This window comes from Fusarium oxysporum, genomic scaffold, assembly GCF_000149955.1.
Source record: "Fusarium oxysporum f. sp. lycopersici 4287 supercont2.55 genomic scaffold, whole genome shotgun sequence".
NCBI classification, from domain to species: Eukaryota; Fungi; Ascomycota; class Sordariomycetes; order Hypocreales; family Nectriaceae; genus Fusarium; species Fusarium oxysporum.
In genome coordinates, this window is record NW_017264855.1 from 44,549 (window position 1) to 57,532 (window position 12,984).

The 12,984-nt window shown below is 46.7% G+C and overlaps 5 protein-coding genes across 5 annotated transcripts; 3 read left to right on the top strand and 2 right to left on the bottom strand.

Annotated features, from left to right (window-relative positions):
• Positions 1–22: 22 nt before the first annotated feature.
• Positions 23–1,363, top strand: FOXG_17570 (uncharacterized protein). Its single transcript, XM_018397577.1, has one exon. It carries the CDS (start codon positions 335–337, stop codon positions 1,151–1,153), a length of 819 nt encoding a protein of 272 aa, XP_018258628.1. The 5' UTR covers positions 23–334; the 3' UTR covers positions 1,154–1,363.
• A 1,072-nt stretch (positions 1,364–2,435) lies between these two features.
• On the top strand, positions 2,436–2,795 carry FOXG_22872 (uncharacterized protein; the record flags this gene model as incomplete). The annotated part of the gene is made up of 1 exon (XM_018403294.1): positions 2,436–2,795. The coding sequence occupies one exon, from the start codon at positions 2,436–2,438 to the stop codon at positions 2,793–2,795; it is 360 nt and encodes a 119-aa protein (XP_018258629.1).
• A 1,613-nt stretch (positions 2,796–4,408) lies between these two features.
• On the bottom strand, positions 4,409–5,508 carry FOXG_17571 (uncharacterized protein; the record flags this gene model as incomplete). Its single annotated transcript, XM_018397578.1, has 2 exons — positions 4,409–5,265; positions 5,331–5,508. 2 exons carry the CDS (start codon positions 5,506–5,508, stop codon positions 4,409–4,411), a joined length of 1,035 nt encoding a protein of 344 aa, XP_018258630.1.
• A 1,242-nt stretch (positions 5,509–6,750) lies between these two features.
• On the top strand, positions 6,751–7,203 carry FOXG_22873 (uncharacterized protein; the record flags this gene model as incomplete). Its single annotated transcript, XM_018403295.1, has 1 exon — positions 6,751–7,203. One exon carries the CDS (start codon positions 6,751–6,753, stop codon positions 7,201–7,203), a length of 453 nt encoding a protein of 150 aa, XP_018258631.1.
• Positions 7,204–9,786: 2,583 nt separating this feature from the next.
• FOXG_17572 (uncharacterized protein) lies at positions 9,787–10,873 on the bottom strand (the record flags this gene model as incomplete). The annotated part of the gene is made up of 3 exons (XM_018397579.1): positions 9,787–10,249; positions 10,308–10,321; positions 10,436–10,873. The coding sequence occupies 3 exons, from the start codon at positions 10,871–10,873 to the stop codon at positions 9,787–9,789; spliced, it is 915 nt and encodes a 304-aa protein (XP_018258632.1).
• Positions 10,874–12,984: the final 2,111 nt, after the last annotated feature.

Sequence of the window (12,984 nt, forward strand, 5' to 3'; positions counted from 1 at the left end):
TTCGTCAGACTGCTGACGGCAGAACTCTCGAGCTCTTATCGCCGAAGACGGAGTTATCGGGATTTTCATATGGCCACAAGCTCTGACTGATAGGAATGATGGAACTGTGGTAGAATATAGAAATAGCCTCCTCCAGGCCAAGCTCGCATCTTACGTTACCACTTACCAGTCAGCTTGCGGTTGCATAGTAAATGCCGTGCGCAGTCGATCTTCTTTTTTCAGCCAGTTTGTAGCACATCGAATCCCCCTTTTATTCCCTCCCAAATATTCCAAAACTGAAGTGATATGACCTTCTGGTTATCTTTATCTTCACCCGCCATTCAGGCTGCCCGAAATGAAAACCTGGCTCGTGACCGGATCTTCGCGTGGCCTCGGCCTGGCGTTAGTGGAGGCTGTACTGGCCAGCGGCGATTGTGTTGTGGCTACCGCTCGCGATCCCGACCAGCTCTTCGAGCTTGAAAAGCAGTACGGTCCTAATCGTATCATCACGGCTTCATTGGACGTGACGCGGCTGGACGATGTGTCATATACGATACAGTTGGCTCAGAAATGCTTTGGCGGTATCGACGTTGTCGTCAACAACGCAGGATACGCAGAGACCGCGCCCATTGAAGACATGAGCGAGGAATCATTCCGCAAGCAAATTGAAACCAACTTCTTCGGTGTGGTTAACGTCACTCGAGCTGTTATACCATTGCTACGGAAGCAGGGCTCTGGACATATCCTTCAAGTATCGTCAGTCGGCGGGAGGGTTGGATCTCCAGGATTGGGGGCTTATCAGAGCGCAAAATGGGCAGTTGGCGGGTTCTCCACGGTTCTCGCGAAGGAGGTCGCACCCTTCGGAATTAAGATTACCGTTTTGGAACCAGGTGGCATGAAGACAGACTGGGCTGGGTCTTCAATGGGTTACCCAGAGATCAGCGAGGGCTACCAGGCAACAGTAGGCGCTATGCGTGAAGCGAGGGCTCGCTACGCTTCGGGGTGGTCCGAACCAACTAAGATTGCGCGCGCTATTCTTTACATCGCCGGAGTCAAAGACCCGCCACTACGCCTCCTTTTAGGGCCCGACACCGTGAGCCATGCCGAGGAAGCCTCTAGGTCTTTGGCCTCCTCGGACGAGAAGTGGAGGCATGTGACGAATCTAACGTTCTGAAATATACGGGCTGCTACAAAAGTGTTCTGCTAGAATGGCGACTGATAACGTTGCAGAGACAGTTGAAGCAAGCCAGCAATTGAGGATAATTCAGAGCGGACAGTGCGCAGGTAGTGTAGATAATTGAAGACTAGTCCAGTTGTCTGGCGAGCAGTAGCTCTATTCGTATTCCAACTAGTTCATTCGTATTGTTAAGACTCGATTCTGTCACATCGAAGATCCGGTGATGGTTGTAATCCGCATATTTTCATTTCCTCAAACGCAGACACTAAGTGAATCTGAGAATGAGGGTGTTATCCTGTCCATACATACCTGGACTGGATGGCCTTCTTCCAAAGCGAAGGGGATCAAATTATCCTGTATTAAATATAGGGGTGATAAGACGAAAAGCGCAGCCGCTGCGGCTCACTCATTGGGAAGTACCCAGGAAGTGGTTTTATAAATGCATTGTCTGAACTGATAGTCTACGAATTGTATATGACAGCTGATGATGGGCAGATCTTGATCATTGTCAGCGGCAATAACTGCCAACTTAGCTTAGAGACACAGATTGGCCACCGTCTGACATCTTGCAGATCAGGCTGTGAGTCGTTAATCCGTCTTTCGTATTGGAGAGCCTAAGCATTGTATTTTAAAATTTATGACTACATATCATGAACACTGTTACCCTAAGATTTGATTGAACGTATTACGTATCGAGAAACAGGGATTGATACGTTGCGGCCCTGGGGCCTACCAGTTAGCAAACTAATAATTTACCTCCTTGTCAACATATCGTTTAAGCTAAGCTATGGAATACACGCATATACGAGACTATGATGATTATTGGTTATTTGAGGGATATGCAAAACACAGTCAGATCAGGTGGGTCTATAGTTCAGCAACTGGGATCTCGCTAGGCATGTGCCAATAGTATTGCTGATCACGTATTTTACTCTCACTCAAGATGATACAAGTCTACTTTGAATAGAAAGCGAGACCCGTGATTGGATTATACTGACGATGCATCTGGAAAGGTGCATATTTCCCTGGATCTTAGTCCGGAGTCCAGATCTGAAGCAACAGCAACCCAGAGACGTGTGTTACATGTGCAGTCTTTCTCCTTCAGCCTACATATACTTCAAGCAGTCACCTGCTGCCCTCTTCTAATATTTTTCACCTCACAACTTCCACACTTTCTCTCTATTTCTTCAAGATCAAAAACTTGAATTTCCAGTACGGTATGAGCAGCAACTTAATGCATATACGCTTTGAAGAACTAACATGTGCTAGACCGTGCACAATGAAGTTTTCAGTTGTGACATTCCTTGCCCTTTCTATGGTGGCATCTGCCGAGGCGGATAAACGTGCTGCCAAGCAGATGCAAATCAACTACTTCGACGACAACAACTGCAATCGGTTCCTTGGCCAAATCGACGTTACATGGGCGAGCAAGCATCTCAGTAGCGGAAAGAAAAACTGCTACAACTACAACTATGGCAACTCTGTTGCTTTAGTTGAGTGCATCGGAGATTCTTGCGACTGCACTTTTTATTATGATCGTGACTGCAAGTCTGGAAGTGAAGGACCTTGGGTCACTAACGATGGAAGATGCCATGGCTCGGCAAATCAGTTTCAGTCATTCAGATGCTTTTATAACTGAGGCAGGAGTCAATGTGCACGGAGAGAATGTATCGAGCTGTCCTTTGAGCTTGTTGACGGTTAAAGGATATGGTGTTGAGCATCGGAATTATATTAGTCCGACCCGGTGATGCTAATGTCACCCGGCCTTGCCCGTTTCCTTTATGTTAGTTCTTCAACCTTCAACCAACATCATCAATCTACCTCTCAACGTAGGGACTTATATTTATAACTGTGCCTCTGACCCCTAATCCACTCTCTCTTGGCTAAGATTCAATTTCTAACCGAAATCTAGCTGTTGAAACTATTTTTCAAGCATACTCCATACAGTCTCAGTATTTTACTCTTCATTCCACAACTTTCATCACTCAGTCGTCGATCGAGAAGACGTGTACAGAGCAAGCCCCAGATTTGGACGTGCCTAGAGGGGGTAACGCAAAGATCTTTAGACCTAGTGGGCGACAGCTTACGTGGGACTTACCATGAACAGAGGAGGGGATGGTCATGGGAAAGCTTGACCTCGATCAAGTCACAATGCATAAGCCTATCTGCAATGCATGTGGGCACAATAGCCGCCCTGAGCTTTTGTGGCTGGATCGTGATAGTTCGCAGAAATCGTCAGTTCGGGGTAGCTCAGTTGTTCAACAGAGCCATCTATATATTAAGAAGTTCAAGTATTGTGAGCAGTGCAGTTGGTAAAATATTTATCGACAGTATAATTTTATTGCTGTTTTCACAACACGACTGGGTGGGTTCCGGTTATCGAGAACAATAGGTGCAGATAAAACAGATCCTCCACCTCCCTAACAGCACTAGACCTCATCCTTGCCAAGAGCGATAAAAGGACCACAAACTTCGAATCATATAGCTTAATGAAAATGATCAAGTCGATCAAGTAAGTAGTTTATTTATCTGCATTTGATCTTAAGGTTCTGTTAACCTAGCCGCACCCTTGCTCAGTGACTGACTAATTGTTGCTTGAGATGATGTTTAGCTGGTGTTGGAAGAATTGATGGTTCCCCCTCAACTTCAGGATTAAGGTTCAGGATTAAAGTTAAAGTTTGACGTCCTAAAACTCAAATCGTAGGAGTGTCATCTAGGACTCTAGGACTTAAGTCCTAGAAAGAATCAGTCGAAGATATAAGGCCTTAAAGGTCCTTCGACTACAAGGAAAATAATAATAATAACAATAAATTGTTAACTGCGCTCATTCACTTAATTGCCAAAGGTCCCTCAGTATTATCATCAAATGTTCGCATAGAGGAGCCACCTCGGCCGGAGCCATTGAAATGTGACAAGGTTCACAACAGAATGCTTGCTGGTGCATCGTGAAGCCCGTCTAGAAAGTATGTTCAACGTTTTGAGACGGCAACCAAAACGGATTGAAAGTTTTAGATACGAGTTGAATTTCCTTTTGTTGTGATATTGTGCCGCGCAATGTTCAATGCCCGGTTTTCTGATAATGCCTGTCTAAATCGTAACCAAATCCGAACAGTAATGCAATGCTAAAACCCATGACGCACTTGCGGATTTGTGGGCAGAAGGCCAAATCCGCAAGTGCTGAAAACTTATTCTCTGTGTATATAAGATGTCATGAACTCTGATAACTGATGCGAGTTTGCATATATCGCCTCTTTAAACGATGCGCATTGGCCCAGTATGCAACGGCATATTTTCCCAATGAAACAACACGAGCGAAGCCTCTTGAGTGGTCGGTTGAGAAGTGTTCAGGCTTGCCATGGTGAAGAGTGGCTCTGACTCTCCCATGACTTGTATGCTCGTGTAAGTAAACATGTCCGAGTACATGATGGGTGGACTCGGCAGGGTAGTCAGTGAGGGGCGCAGCGCTTCTAAAGCGGTACTTAAAAGCCCATCAGCGGCGTCAAAGTCACCATTGAGCAATTCATACACAACCAGCAGCAGAGTCATCAGAAGTATCCATTTCTGGGACACTTCATGTGAACTCTGCATTTGGCTACGAAAGGTTGTGAAAGCAGTAGTGTAGAACTGCAGGGAAGCTTGTCGGTGGTGATCAACCGTCGTCATGTGCGAGCTAGACTGACTCAGAAAGAACCCGCTAAGGAGGAAAGATCCAATTGCAAAGACAGAATCGCGCATGCACTCGTCTTGCAAGGACTCTTGAAGCACAATATTTGAGAAAAGCTCGGAGTAGCTGAAAACGCCATTATTGAGGCTTGCGTGGTGATGGAAATATTCGAGGTATATGACACTGTGGCTCGATGGACAAAATGAACTTGTACCAGGGCTATCCGGCCAGTTGCAGAAATTGGGCTTAGGGGTGGAAGTCGTGCTCAAGTTGGTCTCGGGTGTTTCAGGGGAAGTATACATGGATGCACCACTATCCGTAGTCTCTGAGTTTTCTGTGCCACTAGAGAATCCATCCGGTGCGATACTGTCGTCTGCCGCATCGCTGGAGTACCTGTCACAGTCAAAGCTACCCTTGGCGCATCGGAAGCATATTGGTTTGTTCTCTATGGTTTCATTCGTCAGTCGGGCAGTTCCCAGTCGTGCATTAGCATATCCTGTGTTCTCTTACCATCGCATTTAACTCTTCGAATCTTGCAAGTCCTACAACCTGATCGAGATTTAGGCTTCCCTGCCCTCTCCCAACGCCGTGTCGCTTTCTTGACCCTCGGCGGGAGTATCCTCCTTGAAGGTTGCGCTGGTGGCTTCAAAGCTGCATTTTCCGGATAGAGAGGAACGATTGGCCGCATCCTGAGTAACTCAACTTGAGCTAGTTGATAGGTTTTTTTGAACAATAACCTGAGGAGTTAAAGTACTTTCCGGCCATTTAGAGCTGGAGAATTTTATATGGAAATGTTAGAACAGGACCATATCCAACTTGTAATCCTAATTGAGAATAGCTCGTTCTTCGTAGTTGCCGAAGCTCCCCACATCGACTCGCTAACTGATGAAATTGATTGGTTTAATTGAGGTTGCCGATCAGGAGTGATGGCTGAGCTGTTTAAAAGCTAGACCGAATAGAGTACTCGTATAATTGAGCCAATGAAGTGATCCGAAGTTATAGAATCAAAGTATTGTAATGGTGGGGTGGAGTTGCTGTGTTCTTTGTTACTGTTGGTTAATATGCATCTGACGGGTAGGTCTGACTTTACTTGTTCTTGACCTCCTCACCTTCACTTATCTCCGTGACAAAGTTCCTCAAACTCATTACAGGGCTGAGTAGCGCCCGGATCATTGGATTTGACCCCTGTTGCCTTCTTTCAGCTGACCTGGCACGCGACTCGGTTCAATCATGATTCCCGCCAATCATCCCATTAACAGCTTTGGACCTGGCAAACCAAAGCGTTCTAGTGCGCGAAAGAGCCGCAGTGGCTGCATGTCAGTAAGCGGTCTCTCTTCTTCCTCGTATCCTCAGTTGTTGACGGATACGTAATGCACCAAGATGTACCCATTCTCATACTTGCATAGACCGAAACTGTCTGGTTGACATTCGGATCAGTGCAAGCAAATGCATATAATGTAACGAAACAAAGCCGACATGTACTCGATGCCTAAAGTCAACCCAACCCTGCCAATACCCACAACCCAAATAAAAGGTACCTCAAGTTGTCGCATTGCAACCGAAATCCTCCGGCTTAAAGACCAGGCTATGAGTTCCGAGGGACCCGGTGCCCTTCTAATCCAGCCAAGTGCTTCCATTTTGGAATCTTACCAAGTCTCCTACTTGACTTGTTTTGTTAGCAGATGGTCCATGACTTTGGTCAGACCTTATGTGCTCTCTTCTAGAATAGAGTCCTGCCTCGAGAGGCTATGAGCGACGTGCTGAAGTAAAAAGGGTTGATTTTGTTGTTGTTAGTTCTAAGTTGCATGTGTCTGAGAGGAGCACAGCTCCTCACATAGTATCTACATCCCAGCCACCCGCAGGTCGGACCACCTTAGCCACACTGTCTTAACACTGCCATTCTCTCCCGATTGAAGCTATCGCCAAAAAGATGGCGCCCACCCAAGCTAATGCTGCCTTCGTTTGGCGACAGTTTATCGACCTCAGCTGCTCTAACTCCAAGAAAAGCAAGCGATACAGATGCCGTCACTGCCAAAAGGATTTTGCAGCAACCTCTGTTGGGAGGCCGAAAGAGCATCTTGCTGCGTGTGAGAAATGGCAAGCCAAGCAGCGACAAGAGCGTCAAGCTCAAGATAACGCTGGCTATCTTCCCTCATATTCAGAAGCTATACAAAAGAAGATAACCGAGGTCGGAATTCAGCATATCTCGCAGGACGAGAGCCACAGTTACGCCTATGGTGCCGCCGCTGCTGTAATCGCCGGCGGTCGGCCCTTCAGCCTCTTCGAGAGCCGCCGTTGGCGTTATTTTTTCACTCGCATTAAGCCTGGCTGGAAGCCTCCTAGCCGCGCCGCTATCACAAGAATTCTTCCCGGCTTCTATTAGGAACTCTATGGCGAGGTTTTTAAACGAATTACCAGCTTAGAATGGTTTAACATAATATTTGACGCTTCCGATAATGTCTCGGGTCATAGAATCGTTAATATCTCGGTACAGCTACCAGACGGCCCAGCCTTCTGGAAAACATTTGGACACAGGAGACGAACAGCATACAGCAGAGAATTGGGTGATGCTGATATGGTGTTGTTTATATTGCGCAGTAGTGCTGGGTGAAAATATATTTATTAAACTTAGTTGTTTATTATTGAGATAAGAGTTTTTCTTAGGTTTATATCTTAAGGTGATTTCATTTAGGACTTTGAAATCTAAATCTAGGACTTTCAGACTAATAGTCTGAATCCTGAGGGGAAGGGGGATCCCCGGATTTTCTAACATATGGGGAGAAATGCAGCAACTGTGCGGCAGTGATCTCTCCAGAATTAATTCTCTCTGTACAGATACCGAAAACACGATGCGCTCTGTACACGGCTCCCTAGGGAGATTCCTAGAGCTCTCACATATCAACTTCTCTCTATACGATTGTCACGGCCTTCAGCTTCTAATTAAAGATATACTTCTTCTTCCATTCTTTGAGGATCTCTATAATAACGTCAGCACCCTTCTCAAGTTCTTCTCACGGTCTAAATTACAATTGCAAAGATTGAGAATGTGCCAACGCACAAGGTGGAACGGAGTAACTCGCGCGCTGATCAGAAGGCACCGGTAAATCGTTAGCTGTGAATAAGAAATCGATACACTAACTCGCTCGTTCCGAATATTATAATTACACGCTGGGGTTCCCAGTACAATTCTTTCTTCTCCCTCCTCCGTTCTCGAGACCCTGCCAGAGACTGGTCTATTCGAAAAGATGTACGGGATGAGCTGCGATATCAAGATTGCCCCGTTTTCTTGCCCGAAGCGGTTTGAATCATCAAACATAACAGCTTCAAACATAACAGCCTCTGGCTAAAACTGGAGGCTGCGATCGCTGTGCTAAAACCCGTAAACGAATTTCAACACGCTTCCGAGGCTGATGGGGCGGGAATCGCCCACGTTGTAAATCGCTGGCTGCAAATCAAAAGTAAATGGTCTGAGATGGGAGAGGGTGATTAGTTTCCTGATATTCCGTGAGACGATATTGACGCTATATTCAAGGCCGGCTCGATAAGCAAACGTATGATATACATTGGATGGCCGATGCTCTCCTGCCTGATAGAACAGGTCCAAATTCGAAACTGCCGCCTAGCGTCTTTGCGCACGTACAAGAGTATTTGCAGAAACAGCTGAAAAACTACGACGAATATCACCGTGCCCTTTCCGAATTCACACACTTCCGAATGCGTACAGGCGGCCCAGACGGCTTGTTTATTAAGCACAGCGCTGTATACGATGATAGCTTCAAGCCAGCAATGGCATGGCAGTGCCTCCTCAAACCAGGGCTCGATTATGGCTAGAGGAGCCGTGAAGGTAATGAACACGCTTGCGAACTCTGTGCCCTCAGAACGAAGTTTCTCTGCTATTAGTTTCATACACACGAAAGCTCGAAATCGCCTTATGCCCATGCACGCTGACATGCAGGCATTCATTTTTATGAACGACCGCGTATTAGATCGCCTTAAGGATCAGAAGTACGCCCATAAAAAGCGCTGGGCGGATCTTAAGGAGAAGGACTGGCTAGAACTCGAAGATTCATATCTCGAGTTATTTGTGAATGCGCAGCGCAAGAAGGTCTGGATGGATGATGTGATGGCCTCCACCAGTGGAGATTTTGAGTGGAAGGGTGTATTACAGTCGACGGGTGATATATTGGGGGTTGGCACTGAAGTGGAATCAGAGGTTTGAGGCCAGAATGGCAGAAGACGAGGACCGTGAGAGACCTACTAAGTTACCAGTATTACCTAAAAAGGAAGGGGAAATTTGTATGGTACATATTTGTACGTATAATAAAGTTGTACGTACAGCGGCTAAAATATAGTACGTACGTACGTACGTGTAGAAGAAATTGCATACTCAGTTGGAGAGGGCGAACGGGCCAAATATTCTTGTATTGACCCAAACTCCTAAAGATCCGAAAGGGGACGGTGCACGGGCCGCAAAAGTTGGTATTGGGCCCATTACCAGTGGTAATTGGTACAGTAGTAGGGCTGTGTCGTACTGGGGCAAGAGGTAGGAAAAAGGGGCAACTTAACCAATTAATCTGCCTGTAGATTACTCTCTAACCGAGCCCTGAGCGGGCTGGGGTTTAAAACCAGCCAATCGGCTTAACTCTGCCTAGTAGTATTACTGCTTGTTAGGGAAGTGCCCTACTCTGAGGACTGGAAAATATAGATAATCTGATAGTTCTAGGGTAATTATCTTCCTTTATAAGGATATTAGATATATTAGATATATAGATGCTTATATCTGGATCGATTGATCTGTTAGGATACCGTATTTGATCTGAATTAATTGAATTGATTGATATATCTGATTGTTAACTGATCTGACGGCAGCCCTGCCCAGCTCGTATCCCATCCCAAAAGCAAAGGATACAGCGGGTCCTTCCCAGCTGAAACCCAGCCCCAAAGCCGAACTCATCGTATGTCCGCATCATTTCCAACGAATTGTTGCCGTATAATTCTTCGCATATGTAGGCAACCCGCGTCTGGAAAGCTTCTCCCGGCTGTCAAGCGAAAAGCAGTCGGAGGTGACCGTGTCGCTGCAGAGCGGTGTCACGGTGTGCGTGTCAGTGTCGCAGTGCAAGCCTTCCGCAAGCGAGACGAAGTCCGGGCCCCAGAAGTTAACGTCATTGCAGGCATCGCTAACTGTATGGTTTGCAAAAGGGCTGATCACGAGCCGGGTGTCTACCACATCCTCCTCGGGGTTGGTCTCGTCGCGCTTGAAAATAGAGCTGCCGTCGTGGGTGTAGGCTCGCAATGCGGGATATTTGCAATAACTCCCTGTGTCTTTCGAGTAGTTGGGGTTCTCCTTCGAGGAGAAGGAGGGCCAGCGGATCATAAGCATATCAAGCTTGAAGGTAGTTGTGCGTGTGATCCATGTGCAATCCGTTGTCCTAAATCAATCGTCAATGCCAGGGTAGAGCACCAGACTATGCTTGGGACTACACTTACTCGTCGCCATCAACCTAAAATGTACTCGTGTTAGCCTCTCCTGAGCGTGTCATATGCCAGAGGGGTGGAAGGCGTAATTGCATATGGCAGGAATCTCCCAGAAACACTGGAACTAGGTGCTCACTTACGTAGATGCCAGAATAGTACCAATTCAGGCCGCACGATCTACCCCAGCCGCCATTCCACCCATACTTCTTTTCGTCTGGCCAAGTAATAAGTGCATAAGCGAGACAAACTGGATCCGCACCTCCATGAATCTGTGTGAAGACAGGCTGTTTTCCGCCCCCGCTGCCGATCTCGAAGTCGGAAAATCCACCGTTGGGAATCTTTCCTCCACCGCGAGAACCACTGCCAGTTTCACCCAAGAATTTCTGGTTATTATCATAGTTTTTAACCCAGTAAATACCGCCACTGGCACCACTCAAGGGTCCCTGAGCACCAGAAGTGCCATCAAGGCCAGCACAGAGTCGAACGGTGGCAGTGCTTCCCGTATGTCCTGGAAACATGGAGGGGGCGAAACTGAGGAGGGAGAGTGCCCCAGTAATGACACCGATGATTGTCGCCATGGCTTATACCAGTTACTAATCAAACTCGAACAGCTTGGATGGATGTGAAAAGCTATCAGCCAGTCGTGAACAAATTCAGCGAGTTGTAAGTGCGTCTTTTCAATTGGAAAGGGCGGTACTCCTGGCCTTTATATACTAAAGATATCTTCAATCCATGACCAGGTGCGGTGCGCTTCGTTCTGGCAGTTACGAGATATTGCCGATATGATAGGCTTTTGAATCCTGCATTCAACGAATCGGCTAAAAGGCCAAGGGACGGAAGAGCTCCATGCAAATAGCGGCCCTATATTATTACCTATTGCAACCTCGAAAGAGGCGGTTAAATACAATTGAAGACTGCAGACGAAAGTAGTACAGTTTTGAGCATTTGTAATTTTCCTCCTTTAGAACAGACTTGCGCAGTGTAAAGGGGCCTAAAATAGATGCATACACCATATACTAGAACTGTATACACCTAGACAGCAGTAGAAAGCCGCTTATGTGAGATTATTGTAAAGTTGACTTGAACTGTTTAAGATATAACCACTTTAAGTGGGTTGGTCTAGACCTATCTTTGGTGGCGGTGCAGACTCGGGCAAGCCGAAAAAACAAGAGATCACTTTATAAACACTTAAATCTATAGTTTTAAGTATGCATATTTTCCTGCTGTGCCGTGTGAGTATACCTGCAATGTATTAAAAAGCCGCTTATGTGAGTTTACTAAAAGCTGACTTAAACTGTCTAGGATGTAACTACTTTAGGGCTAGCGCTTATACTTAGGTCTATTTTTCAAATATATCTCTTTTAAGCTTAATGTACTGATTATCCACAAGAACCTATTACGGAAGGCGCTGTTTTAAAATCAAAACACTTAGACTGGGAGCCACGATAATAAAGAGCAGGAATACGAGGAAATACGAGATGCCATGACCAAGGAGCTAAACGGGAAAGCCACTGGTCTGGAATCGAGACCTAAACCACACCCCAATCAGCATGCGGGTCATTTTCCCTTGACTAGTATGAACTGCCTGATTCAGTGCCAGCAGCATGGATTAGCTGTATGGGTCTGAGTTACTGCATATTTTCACGAAGTTCGGTAGCACTGGTAGGTGTTAGACATTACGTGTATTCGGTTCATTGATGTGAATTGGTGTGTATTCATGTTGTGTTCTGTTGAAATCTACCCCTTAGAGGTTTTACCATTTCGGCTGTAATCTTAATGTATCCCTGCTTGCACGTGAGGCCCCAGCACCTGTTCAACACACCCCCCCAGACTGGCCATCGTGGTTCAGTCTGTGCAGTCCGTATTCCTATTGTCAGGTTGGCCATCCTTCCGATCCCTTATTCGGCTTTTCCTCCATCGAGATGTTCCTCTGTTCTGACAAAGTCATCCGCAGTGAGTTCCTTGGTCCTTCTCTCTTGAATCCTGTCCTTGATATCCACTAGGCCAACCTGTGTGACGAACTTCTGGAACTGCTGAGCGGGTAATGCCTTCGTGAGGCCGTCCGCAATCATCTCGGTGGTGGGAGTATGCCGGACCGAGATCCGGTTAGCGAGTGCTTCCTGGCGTAGCCAGTGGTTATGGATGTCGACGTGTCGAAGTTTGGTCTGCAGGAGCGCCACGTCGGCATTAATAAGCCGAATGGTCTGCGCGTTATCGCACTGAATAGTAATTCTTGAGTTATCGAGAGTTACGCCGAGCTCGGTGATTAATCTGGAGATGAACATGGACTCCTTCGCAGCCTGCGCAAGTGCCAGCAACTCCGCCTCTGTTGTAGAGGTAGTCACGGTGTCCTGCTTGTTGGCGCGCCATCCAATAATCCCTCCAAATAGCTTCATCACGTAGGCTTGCGAGCTCTTCCGATCGATTGTGTTGTCGGCAAAGGAAGCGTCACTGTACACATCAAACGTGTCTGTTCCGCCGAGTTGTAGCGCGAGTGCCCTGGTGTTTTGCAGATACCGGAATAGGTGGTCCAAGGCCTCATGGTGATCGTCGCTCGGGTTCATGTTGAATCGACAAAGTCGAGAAACAGCAAAGGCAATATCGGGTCGAGTGATTACTGCCAGGTAGAGCACTGATCCGGTCTTGCGTTGATACTGCTGTATTGACGCTGTTGATGCGCGCTCTTCGT